The sequence below is a fragment of the Tauraco erythrolophus genome, chromosome 6 (genome assembly GCF_009769465.1).
Source record: "Tauraco erythrolophus isolate bTauEry1 chromosome 6, bTauEry1.pri, whole genome shotgun sequence".
NCBI classification, from domain to species: domain Eukaryota; kingdom Metazoa; phylum Chordata; class Aves; order Musophagiformes; family Musophagidae; genus Tauraco; species Tauraco erythrolophus.
This window is the reverse complement of record NC_141470.1, coordinates 54,619,796-54,636,046: the sequence shown is the minus strand read 5'-3', so window position 1 is coordinate 54,636,046 and position 16,251 is coordinate 54,619,796. Positions and strand designations below refer to the sequence as shown.

At 36.9% G+C, this 16,251-nt stretch overlaps 1 protein-coding gene across 3 annotated transcripts in view; it reads left to right on the top strand.

Annotated features, from left to right (window-relative positions):
* TTC7B (tetratricopeptide repeat domain 7B) overlaps positions 1-16,251 on the top strand; it is a 146,797-nt gene that overhangs the window by 58,867 nt on the left and 71,679 nt on the right. For all 3 annotated transcript variants that reach the window (XM_086612889.1, XM_086612888.1, XM_086612887.1), the window contains exons 8-13: positions 2,334-2,397; positions 7,499-7,636; positions 12,915-12,998; positions 14,214-14,318; positions 15,623-15,740; positions 15,939-15,996. In XM_086612889.1, the coding sequence (XP_086469015.1) occupies positions 2,334-2,397; positions 7,499-7,636; positions 12,915-12,998; positions 14,214-14,318; positions 15,623-15,740; positions 15,939-15,996 (567 nt within the window). The remainder of the gene's footprint in view (positions 1-2,333; positions 2,398-7,498; positions 7,637-12,914; positions 12,999-14,213; positions 14,319-15,622; positions 15,741-15,938; positions 15,997-16,251) is intronic.

Here is a 16,251-nt window from a genome sequence, read left to right as displayed (position 1 = left end):
GCTAAATTCTGCACTGAAGATGGATAAGTAAATGGGGAACACTCTGATGCTTCCCGTTTACTCCTCATTCCCTGTCCAGAGTGGTTCTTATTCACGAGTAACTGTGTTTTGAATTTCTTTCTTATGTAAAAATAGCAATGTCTTCTAAGGTTTAGAATACTCTTCAAAATTTGGTGAGCAACTTACATTGATTAAAAAATAAAAATCCAACAACAAAACAACTGCCCTCAGGTCTTAGCTGCTGTATATTACCACGATATGTTCGCAATGTTGCTTTCAAACTGCTTGGAGTTCAGATGTGGTTCAGTTTCCTTTTCCTTTCAGGCGTTTAATGACTGCTTAAATTTCTAGTGCATTTTAAAAAACCCAAAAGATGTTTTAATCTCAGACAAGTTTTGTTTCCCATCTGTAATTTTTGTAGTTTAAGTACCTTTGGGACTATAGGAATTGATTATTAGCAACAAGAAATTATTTTCTACATTTAAACAGTTAATTGTGAAACTATTGGTCTGAATGTCCAAGTGGAGGCCAGTGACGAGTGGTGTTCCTGAGGAGTCAGTACTGGGGCCAGTGCTATTTAACGTCTTTGTTGGAGACATGGACAGTGGGATCGAGTGCACCCTCAGCAAGTTTGTAGATGACACCAAGCTGTGTGGTGTTGTGGACACGCTGGAGGGAAGGGATGCCATCCAGAGAGACCTCGACAGGCTGGAGAGGTGGGCCTGTGAGAACCTCATGAAGTTCAACAGGGCCAAGTGCAAGGTCCTGCAAGTGGGTCAGGGCAATCCCAAGCACAAGTACAGGCTGGGCAGAGAATGGATTGAGAGCAGCCCTGAGGAAAAGGCCTTGGGAGTGCTGGTGGATGAGAAGCTCAACATGAGCCGGCAATGTGCACTGGCAGCCCAGAAAGCCAACCGTATCCTGGGCTGCATCAAAGGAAGCATGGCCAGCAGGTTGAGGGAGGTGATTCTGCCCCTCTACTCAGGTCTCCTGAGACCCCACCTGGAATACTGCATTCAGCTCTGGAATCCCCACCACAAGAAGGACATGGAACTGCTGGAGCGAGTCCAGAGGAGGGCCACGAAGATGATCTGAGGGCTGGAACACCTCTGCTATGAAGACAGGCTGAGAGAGTTGGGGCTGTTCAGCCTGGAGAAGAGAAGGCTCCAGGGTGATCTTATTGCAGCCTTCTAGTATTTAAAGGGGGCCTACAGGAAAGCTGGAGGGGGGACTTTTTACAAGGGCATATAGCGATAGGACAAGGGGCAATGGCTTTAAATTGAAAGAGGGGAGATTTAGATTAGATCTAAGGAAGAAATTTTTTACTCTGAGGGCAGTGAGGCACTGGAACAGGTTGCCCAGAGAAGTTGTAGATGCCCCATCCCTGAAAGTGTTCAGGGCCAGGTTGGATGCGGCTTTGGGCAACTTGGTGTAGTGGAGGGTTTCCCTGCCCATGGCAGGGGGGTTGGAACTAGATGATCTTTGAGGTCCCTTCCAACCCTAACCATTCTATGAATGATCAGGAAATGTACTTGTGCTAATTCAGAAACAGTTTAGTGGAAGAAATTTGAGGAGTTAACACAGCCAGTGGTTGGGGTTTTTTTGTGTGTGTGTGAGAGAAAGAATGAATGAAATCCTACCAGCCATGTACCCAGTGCGGATTACTGTTGTCTGTCCAGCAGCATAGAAAAGTATTCAGAAAGCATCCAGTGTTCAGAGAACGTCTGCAAACTGGTCTTATGCAAAATTTCAGCATTAAGTCATAAGGAAGTGTACTTCATTAAAAACAAATATTATAACTACTTGGAAGGAACAGTGGTTATGGCAAGCAGGCAGAGGTTGCCATGGCTCTATTTAAAAACATTCACAGCTTGTGAATGCACCAGGAAAATGATTCTCAAGCATATCTGATGAAAGACTAATAGATGCCTAAAATACAGAGGTTATCTTGTTCTTATGAGTTTCTTGTGGCCGATCTTTAAATCAGTGATATAGATTCAGCTCGGATAGATTAGGTGTCAGAGGCTAGTTAAACTACGGGTACAGTTTTTACACTTGTCAAATTACATGTAATTTTAGGATATTTGAATGTGTTCAACTCTGACAGCTGTGATGGTTTTGTTCTCTCACTGTGTTTGGCCAGTTTCTCTGAAATGCAAATTTAGAGCATTGCAAAGAAATGCATTTTAACTAATCATTTTTTCTATGCAAGTTACTCTCTGTTCTCTTTTCTGGAAATCTTCCAATTTTTGCAGTACTCTTATTACTTTTAGGAGCAGCTTCTACTAATATATTATGTTCTGCTTAAATAATTAAATTCTCATTTTCAACAGCATCTTTTGTCCTCAAGAAAACACAGAAGAAGCCTTACTGTTGCTGCTTATTAGTGAATCTATGGTAGGTAAAATAGAGTGAATGTGTGTGTGCTGTGTGTGTTTTGTTGTTTGTTTTTTTTTTAATGAAAATAGAAATTTTTTTAATCATGCCTTTATGACTTGTGTTTCATTTTCTGTTAGGAAAGCAGGCAGTTACTTCTGAAACTCAAGCTTCTGTTCCTCTGAGCCAATGAGATGAGGTCTTCAAGTGTTATGAATAGGAGTTTTTCTCCTTTAGAGTGTCTGAACTCTAGCCTCCTCCTAACCATAGGCAGGTGAACACAAAGCCAGGTCTTTCATTTGGCATCAGTTGTCAGTATGAACCACTGTTACACCAGCTGGTTACCGTTCAGACTCAAAATGTAAGTTACTTTTGTTGTAAAAAACAAATTGAAGACTATTAGATGATCATAATAAATATAGCCGAAAAGTATTTTATGTTGTGCATTAAACCTCAGGTGTCACCCAAATTTGTAAATTATTTTTAAGGATACTGGCATTTGGCCTTTGCTACTGGATTATTATTTTAATGTCCTCATTTCCTCAGTTTGTAATTCCTTTCAGTGGCCTACTTGTGCCTTTTATCAGCCCCATATATTTTCCTCTGGTATGATTTTACTAGTCATCTATCAATTGATAGATTGACATTCTAATACCGGGTCAGTTATATGTTCTCAAATAGCAGAAGTGAAAAGGTGAAGCTGGAATTTTCACTATTTTTCTAAATAAGTGGAACCTCTAGCATCTGAGGCATCATATAGTAGTCTGTCTCACAGCTTTCATGCTCTGGTATAGTTTCTGTTTTGATAGAGTTAAATAGGATCAGAACATTTTAGTGAATGTTCTCCTATTTGAACTATTATAAAATGGCAAACAAGTTACATTGTAGTGTGAACTACTTTCTTCATTCCTAGTGATCTGCCTTGCAATGTTCATGACAGAATCTGTCACCACAAAACTAGACTAAGCAAACATGTCCATATATCATATGCTGGTTTTGCTGCAATGTAAACTGTCCACTGACAGGGGCTGCCTGTGCCTCTATAAGGTGCCTGAGCAGCTTCTGGGGATATATAGAATTCTGATGTGAGCTGTGGTCATGGTGTGAAGTGAAAGCAGTCCCAGTTCTGCAGGATTTGACTACTGATTACTGTAATTGCGTGTGTACTTCCTTGCATATAAGCATTAAGAAGCAAAAAAAAACCAAATTAAAAGTACTGCCCTGTTCAGTCTCGTTTCAGGTTACTTACACCTTTTCCTTTGTGAATTGGATCTGCCTAATTATATCAAATGCTTGTCACTGTAGAGCATATTCCCTTAGCAAGCTTTCAGTATTGTTTTTCTTCACAAGAAGTTGCAGGTTATCTGAGGCAAAAGAGTCTGTTGCAGGGGAGTATAAAATCTTTCATATGATTGACTTACTTCGGCTAAGTCATTTGTTCAGAGTCGTTTTGGAGGGGGCAAAGGGGAAGATTGTAGTGATGAATATTTTTATGCTCAAACTTAGCTTTCTGGTAGTTGAGAGCTGTTACTTCACGTTCAGTGCATGCTAACTTTCTAGCTGTAGTATTTATGAAGTAGCATGTGATTTATGATTTTGAAAATGGTATTTGGGAAAGAAATAAGAGCAGTTACAGAAGACAGTGTAATCATTGGTGTTTTGAGATGGTATTGTGTTACTAAAGTAGTATGATCCCTTCCTTCCATTGTCTGTGAATTAGTAAAAACACAGATAAGGTGTCAAGACTTATGTCCTTCAAGAACTTATTCAAATAAATGTTGGAAAACAGAATGAAAATCTGACGTATAAGTAGCATTTTGTGTAAGTAAAAGTAATCAAATCACTGTGTATATACGAGCCCTAAATGATACTGCTGGTTTCAGGGAAGTAGTGCACTCTAACATCATAACTTTCTCTTACTTAAATTAGATCTAGTGCAACATATATCCAGAAAATTGAATCTTGCTAGTGGATTGCAGTGCTACTTTGTGTGACCTTGAGTTCCCTTAATTTCCAAATTCAGAAAAGATGCTTTGATTAAGATTTAAATTGTAGTATTTATGAAAGAAATGCTCTGGGAAAGATAGTGCTGGGCTTTTCAAGTGTTCTAATTCTCTTATAGGGTTCAAACTAGACTACAAAATGACTCTTTTAGCCACATGACTGCTGCTACAGTGTATTGTCAGGCTTAATGAGGGAAGTCAGCTGCAACTCTGCCATCATTCTTACTGTAAGACATCCTTGTGTTCTAGCTGTTACAGTTGCAAAGTATAGACCAACCTTTCCTTATCCAGGCAGGAATGGGTAGAAAGGTGGGATCTGAAGGACTGACATCTTCACATTACAGTGCGTGTACATGTTGCTGCATATTGGTTGAGCTGTAGTAACAGTCACAGAATAATTGAGGTCAGAACTGATGTCTGGAAGTTATTCTGTCCAACCCCCCTGCTCAATCAGGGCCACCTAGAGCAGGCTGCATCTGTGTTGAGATGGCTTTTGAATATCTACAAGGAGGGAGATTCCACAACTTTGCTGGGCAACCTGTGCCGGTGCTCAGTCACCCTCACAGTAATAAAAGTGTTTCCTGATGTTGAGGGAATCTCCTGTGTTTCAGTTTGTGCCCACTGCCTGTGATACTGTCACTGAGCAGCACTGAAAACAGCCTGACTCCCCCTTCTTTGTGGCCTCGCTTAAGGTATTTTTACATATTGATAAGGGTCCTCCCCAAGCATTCTCTTCTCCAGGCTGAAAAGTCCCAGCTCTCTCAGCCTTTGCTTGTAGAAGAGATACTCCAGTCCCTTATTCATCCTAGTGGTCATTTGTTGGACTGTCTCCAGTAGCTCCATATCTCTCTTGTACTAATGAGCCCAGAATTAGAACCAGTGCTGCAGGTGTGGCCTTAGCAGTGCTGAATAGAGGGGGAAGATTGCCTCCCTCGACCTGCTGGAAACACTCCTGCTCATGCAGCCAGGGATGCCACAAGCTGTCTTTCCAGCAAGGCCACATTGTTGGCTGCTATTCAACTTGGTGCCTGCTAGGACCCCCAGGTCCTTTTCTGCCAAGCTGTTTTCCATCAGGGTAGCCCCAGCATTTACTGGTGCATGGGGTTGTTCCCCCCCAGGTGCAGGACTTTGCACTTCCAAGTCTTTGTTGAAGCCTTTGATGAGGTTCCTGTCAGCCCATTTCTCCAGCATGTTGAGATCCCTCTGGATGGCAGCACAGCCCTTTGGCATATCAGTTTTTCCTCCTAGTTCTGTATCATCAGCAAACTTCCTGAGGGTATGCTCTGCCCCATCATGCAGATCATTAATGAAGGTTTGAACAGTATCGGACTCAGGATCTGTCTCTGGGGTACAGTGCTAGTTACTGGCCTCCAACTTCATTTCCCTGATCACCGCCTCCTTATGTGTTATTCTTTGCTAATGGTAAAATGGCTGAGCATATCCTTTCTTCCAGTGTGAGTGAACTAAGTTACACTCTTCACATTTGCCTCGGGCTTAAAGTGTGTATAGGGTAAGTGTGGCCAGCTGACACATTGCAGTTTAACTAATCATCATTTTATTGTGTCTGAGACCATGGCAGTTCTGAAACACTGAGCACTTAAGTTTGTACATACATTCTGTCTTGTTATTTATGTTCAAATATAGAAGATATCTTTAATACTTACAAAGCATCCTCTCGTAGGATACTGCTTTGGCATTGTCACTCATTTTTTCACAAGAAGTGCTAGTTCATAGATTGTTCTGTACTTGCAAGAAATTGAGTCAGAGTGTGATTAAATGTCGGGAAGAAGCTCTTGAAGCTGACTAAATATTTATGAAGCGTAGAAAGAAAAAGCCAAAAACTTCTTGATCAAAAGAAAGCAAAAATGTCTGTTTTGGGGTGGGCGTGCAGGGGTGTGTGTTTTCAAACCAAGCTGTGGATTATTCAGTTGGTAATTCCTGAAATGTCTGTGCATTTTACGCTCCATGTTTCTCTTTGAAAATTTCTTTCAATATTTAATTATTCTATTTTAAACATTGAGTATGTTTAGAGCTTAAAATCTTATCCTTTTAAAGCAGAGAAACAATTTATTATCCCTTAATGTGTGTCTTTCCTTGCCTATGAAAAAGAGGGAAGTGAGCTGACCATTAAAATTTAGTGTATTTAAGTAAATGTATTAAGGGGGCAATGCTCTGTGTAATTAAAAAAAAAAAAAAAGAGAGAGAGGAGTCAGACAGAGAAAGATTGTTCACTTCTGACTTCAAACTACCGGATATACTAGCATCATTTGTACCAATGGGAATACTAAATATCAATAAATCTAGAAAAAGATAAGATATCGAGATGAGGTATTTTCAGAGGCTTGATGGTATAGTGGGAGAAGTACTGAGTAGTTCAATAGAGGCAGCCTTAGCTACCAGGAGACCTGAATTTTATCCTTTGCTCTTTAAAAAAATTTCTTTGTGAACATGGTCAATTATTTTAATCTAGTTCTAGGTCAGCTTTCTTCCTTCTTGAGAGGAAGAGTTTAATTAAGGAATTAGGTTTGCAACGTGCCTTTCACAAAATGGGATTGAAAGTACAAAGCCTTACTGCAAACATGGTCCTGTTCCAAACCCTTGCTCAGAAACAGGGACAGTTTTCACTTCTTGCTAGTAACTCCTGAAGGTGGTTGTGTGGTTGTCATGGGCATGTTACCACTCACAAGTGAGCGGATAGTGTTGCAATGTTATGAAGAGTAAAAAAATTGATTGCCTTATTTTACAAAAGCTGGAATAGAGGATTTCAAGATCCTTCTAGTATGTTTTACTAGCATACAGAAAATAAAATAAGAGAGGAATATACATTATTAAAATTCTAAAAAAGTATTTGATTTCTGAGAAGTCTTCAATGATTTTAAATACATTACCTATGTAATTAGAATAAAGTAATTAAAAATACATTCATATAGAAACATAAATTTTACCCCTAATGTATAAAATTTGTGATTCTTGCTATTTGTAAATTAGTAGCAGATACTATCTGTATCACCTGTATCAACTGCTGACTGTCAGTCTGAATAGAACAGTAGTTACTTGAGCAAAAATACAGATTGGATTACAATGGCTGACTTTGTTTCTTTTTTCATGGTATGTTTCAGGCTAACCGTGATGCTGTACTGAGCAGAATACCAGAACACAAAAATGATCGTATTATCAGTTTGCAAAGTGCATCTGTAGTCTACGATTTACTTACTATAGCCTTGGGAAGAAGAGGCCAATATGAAATGCTCTCAGAGGTTTGTTGATAATAGTGAATATTCAAGTGTGTCTTTGTTTGTTAATTCTATTAATCATATTAATTGTGGTAGTACTTAAGGGCTAAACAATTAAAGAGCACTGTCATTCTGACTACTGTATAAATACAACAGGTAGTTTCCACCCCCAAAAATTTACTATCTAAATTTATGCAAATGTCTTGAGGTGATCAAGCACAGAAATTGTGAAAAAGGTGTGGTAAATATTTAATGGAACAGAAATTCACATGATTTTTATTCACGGAGGCATGGATCTGCTTAAAAGGATACACATTAAATGGAAACAGCAGGAAGGAATGGCAAAAGATCAAAGCTGTTGTGGATTTAAATGATAGATATAAATATCTAGAAAAAGAATTTGTGATGTTTTATTTCGAAAGAAAAATTTCTTTTACACCTCATAATATTTGGAGTGCTCCAGAGTCCTTGTAGTTCGTAAAATGGCTTTGAAGTTAATAAAACAGAAATGTATTACTTTTCCAGGTCTGTAGGAAAGTGTGTTCTCTATCTCAAATGTCTCGTGTTTGATTATGCAACTTGAATGTGTTTTGTTAGATTGTGGCGACTTAAATTCTTCAGGAAACTTTTGAGTATCATTAACAGTTTCATACCTGAGAAACAACTACAGTACTTCGGGCAGAGCAGATCTTTCTGCTGCTCAAAACAGTGCTCACCCAGCAGCAGGGTACTGTTGCTGACCATGATTAGTTATTGGTATCCAGAAGGAATACTTTAGCATGTGTGGTAGGAAGGCATATCCAGGGATTGATTTACTGAGAAATGGTTTCTCTCCACCATAATAGAGGACTTTTAAGTTAAAAATGAAAAAATAGCTCCAGTTCTTCTCTGGTATATGTTGATAGTCACCCTTTAATCTACATCTCCTGTGATATTAAGCTCTAAATTCGGGTATTCTTCTTCTTGAAAGTACTTCATAGCTGCAAGTTGTGCATACAAGTCTGTTTTAATCAGTACAATAGAAAGTCTTTCACCAAAACTAAGGAGAGTGAAAGCTCATACAGGACTGTCATCCTACAACATAATCTAATCAGGAATATTTCCATTTACTTGCCACTATAGACACTTTTGCCTTTGTGGAGTTTTAGGTGATTGCACCAAGGCTGCAAGAGATGATTCTCCATATATTTTAGTCTAGAACTTTTTGAAGGATAAATATTGACACATATTTAAAAAAAAAAACAGAACAAACAAAACTAAACCAAACCAAAATATAAAAAACCCACATACAAAAAAAAAAAAAGAATTGAAAAGGTGACTCTGATTTCTTTTTTTCTTTAAGCATCTGGCAACCTTTCCTTTTACATACTTGCCTAGCAACTAGGCAAGCGTAGTGTAGCCTTGGGTTCCGGTTCTGATTCTTTTGTTTTGCTTGTTATGTCGTGGTAGTTTGGGGTCTTTTCTAGTTTTTTGGGGTTTTTTTTAGACATTAAACACATTTTATCCATTTATTAAAAATAATTTATCCTTTTTATTAATGGAACATCACAAGATCCTTAGATTCCTCCGCTATCTCATTTGAGACACCTTGCATAGTATTTGAGTCACAATAGATTCAACTTCTTGTTTGCAATTCTTCCTGCCTTTCTTAATAGAAAAATTTTTTGGCTTCACCAGGAAAGCTAGCAGTGTCTCTGTACTTAGCCATGTGTCTTGAAGTCTAGGATGTTACCCAGAAGGATAGGAGGAATGTTTTATAGTCCCCTCACATAGAGAAGAGCGTAGAGCTTGCTTCCCTCACTGCTTGTGTGATTGGTTTAGCTCCTGTAGCTGGCGGATGAGTACCACTCCCTGTTCCTTTTTCTTCTGTATTTTGAGCACAGTCGAGTGTTCTAACGCGTGGAAGATGTTTTAACTTGACTTAGACCATTGGTTTCAGTGGCTTTTAGAAGTTGCTTGTGCTGCTGGTGATCTTGGTTACAGACAAAAGCAGAATTGTGAGTATCTGGAAAGTTAAAGAGCCTCCATGTTTGACCAGCTGCTTAGTTGAGGGTTTTTAGCCACTGCCTTGGGCTTTGACACCTGAAGTCTGCATAAGGCTGGTTTTAAGGTCTTTTCTTCTTTTTTTTTATTCTAGGTCTAGCATCTTTGTAGTTATATTCCATAAAAAATTGTATGTATATTCTTTTGAAATATTCTCTTTGAAAAATAGAAAATAATTCTTATGTGTTTGAAAAATAACTTTCAATACAGAATAATTAAAATGTATTTATTATATGTCCATGAAGTATCTATTTTGAACATGAAAAAAATAATCTTATGAAGACTCAGTATAATAGACTACTTATTTTAGCATACACATACTCTAGATACACAGTTGCAGCAGGATCTTATCAGGAAATGGTTAGACCATCTCGTTTGTTCCAGTTCTCGTCATCCAAAGCACAGGGGAAGACATAGACTTTAAGAAACTCTTACAGTTTAGTGAGTGGTTAGAGGATATCTGTCCTCAAATCCTGCGGCTTATAGTCTGAAACTTTTATAACTGAAAGTATTACAATAGAAACAAATTCAGAAGTGTAAAAACATTCTCTTCAGTTATGTAATAGGCATATTTTTTTTTGACTTGCTTCATTCGCTGTGAGCTAATTACGATTGCTCTAGTGGAGCTGTTGTAGCTTCAAGTCAGAAAATACCATTATTCTAATGGTGGAAATGGTATTCACCTGCCAGTTCCAACATCTTATTACCATCTCCTGGTTTAGCTATAGCTGATATAGTTAGTTGTGATATAAGAATATTAAATGATCAAAAATGTGTCTCATCCCTGTTAAACTGTTCTAATGCTGAGTCATGTTTTTAACTGAAAAGGTCTCATTTCTTTGTGGAGTTTGTATACAATGGGCTTTCAATTTCATACAGCTTCTTCAACTAGACCAAAAGACTTTCTACTGTCATAATTCTTTCCTAAACAAAAATACTCTGACTGTCATCAAGTTGGTTTTTAAACTTTGTAGGATATGACATATTAAGCTTATCAATGTCCTACTAGGAGAGATGTTTTCCAGACCAGAAATTTTCCTATGTAGTCATCTTTCCACTCTCCAACTTCAGGCATATTCTTTTCAGGAGGCCATAGTGCTAAGCAACAAAATTCAGTAACATGTTCAACATTACCTGTCCATATAGTCATTTGTGATTATTCACAAGGCAATATCAACAGTTCCATTTCTACCTTTCGGGAGAGCGATTGTGCTGAATGTGTTTTCAGTTAGTTAAGTCAGTTGCCATTATCCTGAACGTTATCTCAACTTGCAGTTTTCCAGGGTACTATTGCTTGTTATGTGTTTCTTATTGATTTCTTGATGGAGCCTGTCACTCTTTGAAATTACTTGTTGCTTGGTTCAGAAGAATGCAGTTTGAGGTGTTCATGTCATGTACAGGTCACATACACGTACATATGCACATATATCCCTTACCTCTCCACATGCTAACCACCAATTTTGTGATATAAAAAAAAATAAAATCATGTTAACTTGTCACATTTCATACTGAATGAAGCCAAGTAAATAGAACTTGAAGTCAAAGAAAAAGAAGAGTAAGTAGATCATTAGTACACTGAAATTCAAGCCTTTGAGAATAATCGGCAATTTTGTCCTGTGTCTCTATAAGTGAAAAATTATAAAAACATGAAGTATCAAATTCTGCAACGTCTTTATTTTCTGCCAGCTAAAATGAGCAATTTTTAATTAAGCAAGGTGTAGAAAATAAGATTTTTATTTTTCTAATTATGAACAAGTACCTCTATATAATTAATGCACGAGAAGAAAGTATGATTAGGCAGCCCAAGAAGTTATAAACGTATTTTGACTTTAAGTTCTACGTTTACATGAACCACTTCTTTATGTGGATCTGGGATTTACATAGCTGCTGTAGGTCAGAGTTCTGGAAGAAGAGCTGAAATTACTTATATGTAAAACACTGGTATCAAAACAAGTAGAGTGAGTCGTATTTGAAAAGATAAATGTGAATTCATTCTTCATTCAGAGGCACTTCGTTTAGCACCATAGTTGTATTAATCAGTGGTGAGAGAAAGAGGGATTTAGCAACTAATAGGAAAATAAATAGGATAAAATAAATAAGAAATAAATAAATAATAGGAAAATAAATTCTGTGGTGGTTTTTCTAACAGATGTTTAATTAACTTACTACACATACAATCTGATGATAAACTTTTAACAACAGTATTAGAATTTGTTTTTAGAAACTTCAATCCTTTATGATAGTTAATAAAAATTCTGTTTAATAATAGTCTTGATACTGGACATTGTGTAGTAGGAAAAATTGTAGCATACATTACTTATGTGTAGCAAATAATGCATTCCTTGCATTTGTTTTTTTTATTCTCTAGTGCTGTTCTTTACTTCAGGTTCTGTTAAAGTGTGGGAAGATGCAACACACCTGGCTGTGCTTTCTGTAATGTTAAGGCTGAGTTTCAATGTGAAAAATAATTCATGGTATCGCACTTTAGCTATACACTATAGCTATCAGAGCAGAAAACCGGCTTCATGTAGTTGGACTCTGCAGACTAGAAAGTTAATTGCTAAATCAGTTTAATCCAGAAAAGTGTTGCATCTTTCGACTCTCTGGAGCTGGCCTGATTAGTAAAACTGAGCATAGCAAAATGAAATAATTCTTACTGACAACAGCAGATATGAAACTTTCAAAATTAGCATGTAATGCTAATTTAATATATTTAATCTCAGTGTATTAATAATGAATTTCCTTTTGGCATTCAGTTAAGTTGAAAATCTCAGCAGAATATTGAGTGTGAAGTTAAAATTCTTAAAAATAGAAATAATAGTGTCAGGTGAACTTGTATCACTACCCCCCACCACCTTTTAAGTGGTACTGATAAGTACTTGTAGTGCTATTGCTTGTTAAGTATTCAGAATTTAGGAAGAGTGTGTGTACAATTCCCCTTTTCACTTAAGACTTATCTCCTGCCTTTTGCAGCTGGTACCTTCAGTAAGCTGGTGGTTATCATTCCTTCTTTCAGATTAAATCGGACATACCAGCAGGAGTATTTAAACAAACATAATAAATGGGAAATCAGTTTTCTGTTCAATTCTTTCTTTCCATATAGAATCTGGCAACTGTTTTTACTTAATGTATTTGAATGATTAAATTTTTTTATTACATATGGTTTAGGTATGAATCTATAAGAGAATTTTTATACTAGTCTATCTTCTTAAGAATTGGAGAATATGCCTTTAAATTACGATTTTCCCTCCAAAATTAGTGTTTAGAAAGAGCCATGAAGTTTGCATTTGAAGAGTTCCATCTCTGGTATCAGTTTGCATTGTCCTTGATGGCAGCAGGAAAAGTAAGTCTTAATTTTCTGATGTAATTCTTCTATTGATGACTTTTGATAACAATATTTGGCACTTCTGTAATTTTCATCTGTAGTGTTTTCGAAAATAATTCTAATCCTTAAATCACCAAACTGTGCTTCTGAATTTATGCCTAGTGCTGTACAAAGAATGTTGTTATTTCAATAGTTTCTAACTTAGGAAGACTGAAAGGTGATGATAAGAGCTGTCTTGCCAACAAGCTGAAGCTAAGCTAATTGAATGTAAGTAGGGAATTATATGAGATCATGTTATCCAGTAACAACTTGTTTAGGTGCTGTTTTGATGAATGAATTTTACACTTAGGTACAAATTAACGCTGATTCATGATGCACTTTTTTTTTTGCTTTGGCAATTTCTGACTGTCTTTAATATTACTGTCTTTGAGAGTGTGTATTCTGTGCAATTAAAGTGAGACAGATTTGGTTTTTTTGTAATTGTATACCTAAGAACTTATGTTATCGGATGCAATCTTTTTTCCATTCTTTTTGTGTTTCTCTCATGTTACAGAAAATAAATCACCATTATATCATGTAAATAATACTAGTTTTCTAAAAGATCATTCTCTATGGGGGGAGTTTGTTTATATGCAGTATGGGGGAAAGGAATGATTTGTATTTTCTGTAGAAAATATTTTTAGAAGCACATTGGTTTTGGAAAGGCTTCAATCTTCTTCCCATTCTCTGTTTACTTTGTGTTCTAAACTGTGATTGGGTAGCGGCAAATGAATTTAAAAAAGAGGAGCAGTACCAGTCTGTTGTACAATCTTATGTCAGAGCTATTCCTGAGTGCTGTCGTAACTCCCAAAGAACACTAAAACACTGCTTAATCTGAGGACTCTGTCCTGTTCCTGCTCTTTCATTTACTTGGCTCAAATGCTGTGAACTTACAGTTCTGGCAAAGTTTTAAATAAATCTCAAAACTGTTTCCTGAATCCTGTACCATTGGAATTACATTCTGGGCAAATGTTTCACTGGGGGCACTTAATAATAGTTCATCGGGGTTAAATAATAGCAGCAGTGCCTAAAGGTTTGTGTTTCACTTGCTTGAGGATTATGACAAATTGTCAACAAAATGTTTAGTAATGTCTCCTTCACATGGGAAAAAAAGTTAATGATGGAAAAAGAATCTTCTATCTGTGAAACATATTTACAGTTTTAGTAATTTCAATGGAAAATGTTTTTTAACAGTCTGCTCGAGCTGTTAAAGTCTTGAAGGAATGTATACGTTTGAAACCAGATGATGCAACTATTCCACTCCTTGCTGCAAAGCTCTGTATGGGATCTCTCCACTGGGTAAGCTTTGCCACTCTTCATCTTTTCAGCGAGAGCGGTGCTAAAATGCAGCAAAATCTTGGTTTAGGGATGTAGCAAATACTTCTGCACAGTGACTACATGCACTTGGTCATCTCTAAAAATACAGCGCAGATACATGTATGCACAAGTACATCCCTGTTTGGCTAATTTAAAATATTTGACAGCAATGGTTATATTTATGAAGGTAGCATGTTTTGATACTGATCTAAGACATAGCTAAAAATGTGTTAGAAATTGAAACGTTGTTGGCATACAGAGATTCAAAACGCAACTTAGACTTCTGTTTCCTCTGTACAAATCTCTTGTATTCAAGAGACTCTTCTGGTGATACCATGTTTGCAGGCAGCTGGGATCTATGAATTCCAAGTGGGGACAGTGTCTTTTTTTAAAAAGTGTTACTTGAGTTGTGTTTTACATAATCTTGAAATTGGTGTATCTGTACTAAAAACATTAAGGTGATCAAAGATCATCGTGTGGTTTTCAAGATACACGTGCAATTTTTAGAAGAATGAGTGTATTTTAAAGAGGAGGGAAAGGTCAAAATCAGAAATTTAAAAAATAGTGTAGTAGCAAAACCATAACTTGTTGAGGCTGACAAAAATACAGTCTTAATTATTAACGTAGATCCTAGTTCTGTGAATTGTTCCCTATGGATTGACTCCGTACGGAGTAGCTTACTGTACTTAGCATGCCATACTAGCACTGGAATGGATTCAAATGTAATTTTTTTTCTTTCTACGTTGTTAAATAGCGTGCTAGCATGGGTGTGCAGTTAAACCTTGATCTGTTACATATTTCTCTAGTTATGAGTTCGCACACATTCAGCAATACTGTATGTGATGTAGAGTGCTGCATGACTATACTTCTTTTTGCAGGAGTGGAGCCATAGTTGTTGTAAGAGATTTTCCTAAAGAAATGTGGCAAGAACTGTATTTATGAAATGCAAAAGTGGTAGATGGCATATATGGACCAGAATTTTTAAAAAAAAAAAAAAAAAAAGACAGACAGGAAAAAGGCAAACCACAGTAGTTTAGAATCATCTGTGTGTTATGTGCCAGAGTTTCTCTCAACTGTAGGAATGGGTGCTTCAGCTTAAAGTCTGTGGTCTTTACTCAGTATTTAGCAGGAAAACTAACTTTAATGAAAAATGAAATGAAAAAACCGATCATGGCTGAGATTTCAACAGACTTACTGTGCATAATACACATACTGTACATACTTCTCATTATAATGTAAGATTTAGCTAGTTTTAGATTTACATGGATGTTTTATAATATTTTCAGTTGGAAGAAGCTGAAAGATTTGCCAAAACAGTTGTTGATCTTGGGGACAAAACATCAGAGTTCAAAGCAAAAGGCTACTTGGCACTGGGATTGACTTACAGTCTGCAGGCTACTGATGGTAAGATAAGAATAAACAATCACATCTGGAAATTCCCATGTTGCCTATAAAAGAATACCTAACGGAACACTAGACTTAAAATTAAAGCTTCTGTGTGCAACCAGTTTTTTTCAGTCAATGTATTAAAACTTCTTCAATGAGCATGCGGAATGAAATCTCTTGATCTTGCGTATTACTGATTAAATATATCCTTTTTAGCATCTTTGCGAGGGATGCAAGAGGTCTTGCAGAGAAAGGCTCTTCTTGCGTTTCAGAGGTGAGTGGGTGTTAATATTTTCATTTCATTCTTTTACATGTAGTGAAAAGCTTTTATTATGTGTTAAAAAGAGGGACTTGTAAAAGATTGTATAATGAGAATTTCACCTCTGGGAATCTCCCTTCATGAGTACAGAGTGCATTTCTTTAGCATTTACTTCATTTTCTGCCAGAAATAGCTGAATTGATTTCTAAGGAATTCCTTTTATTCATTTTAAAGACATTGGTGGTGGTGTTTCATATAAAATATTTGGCT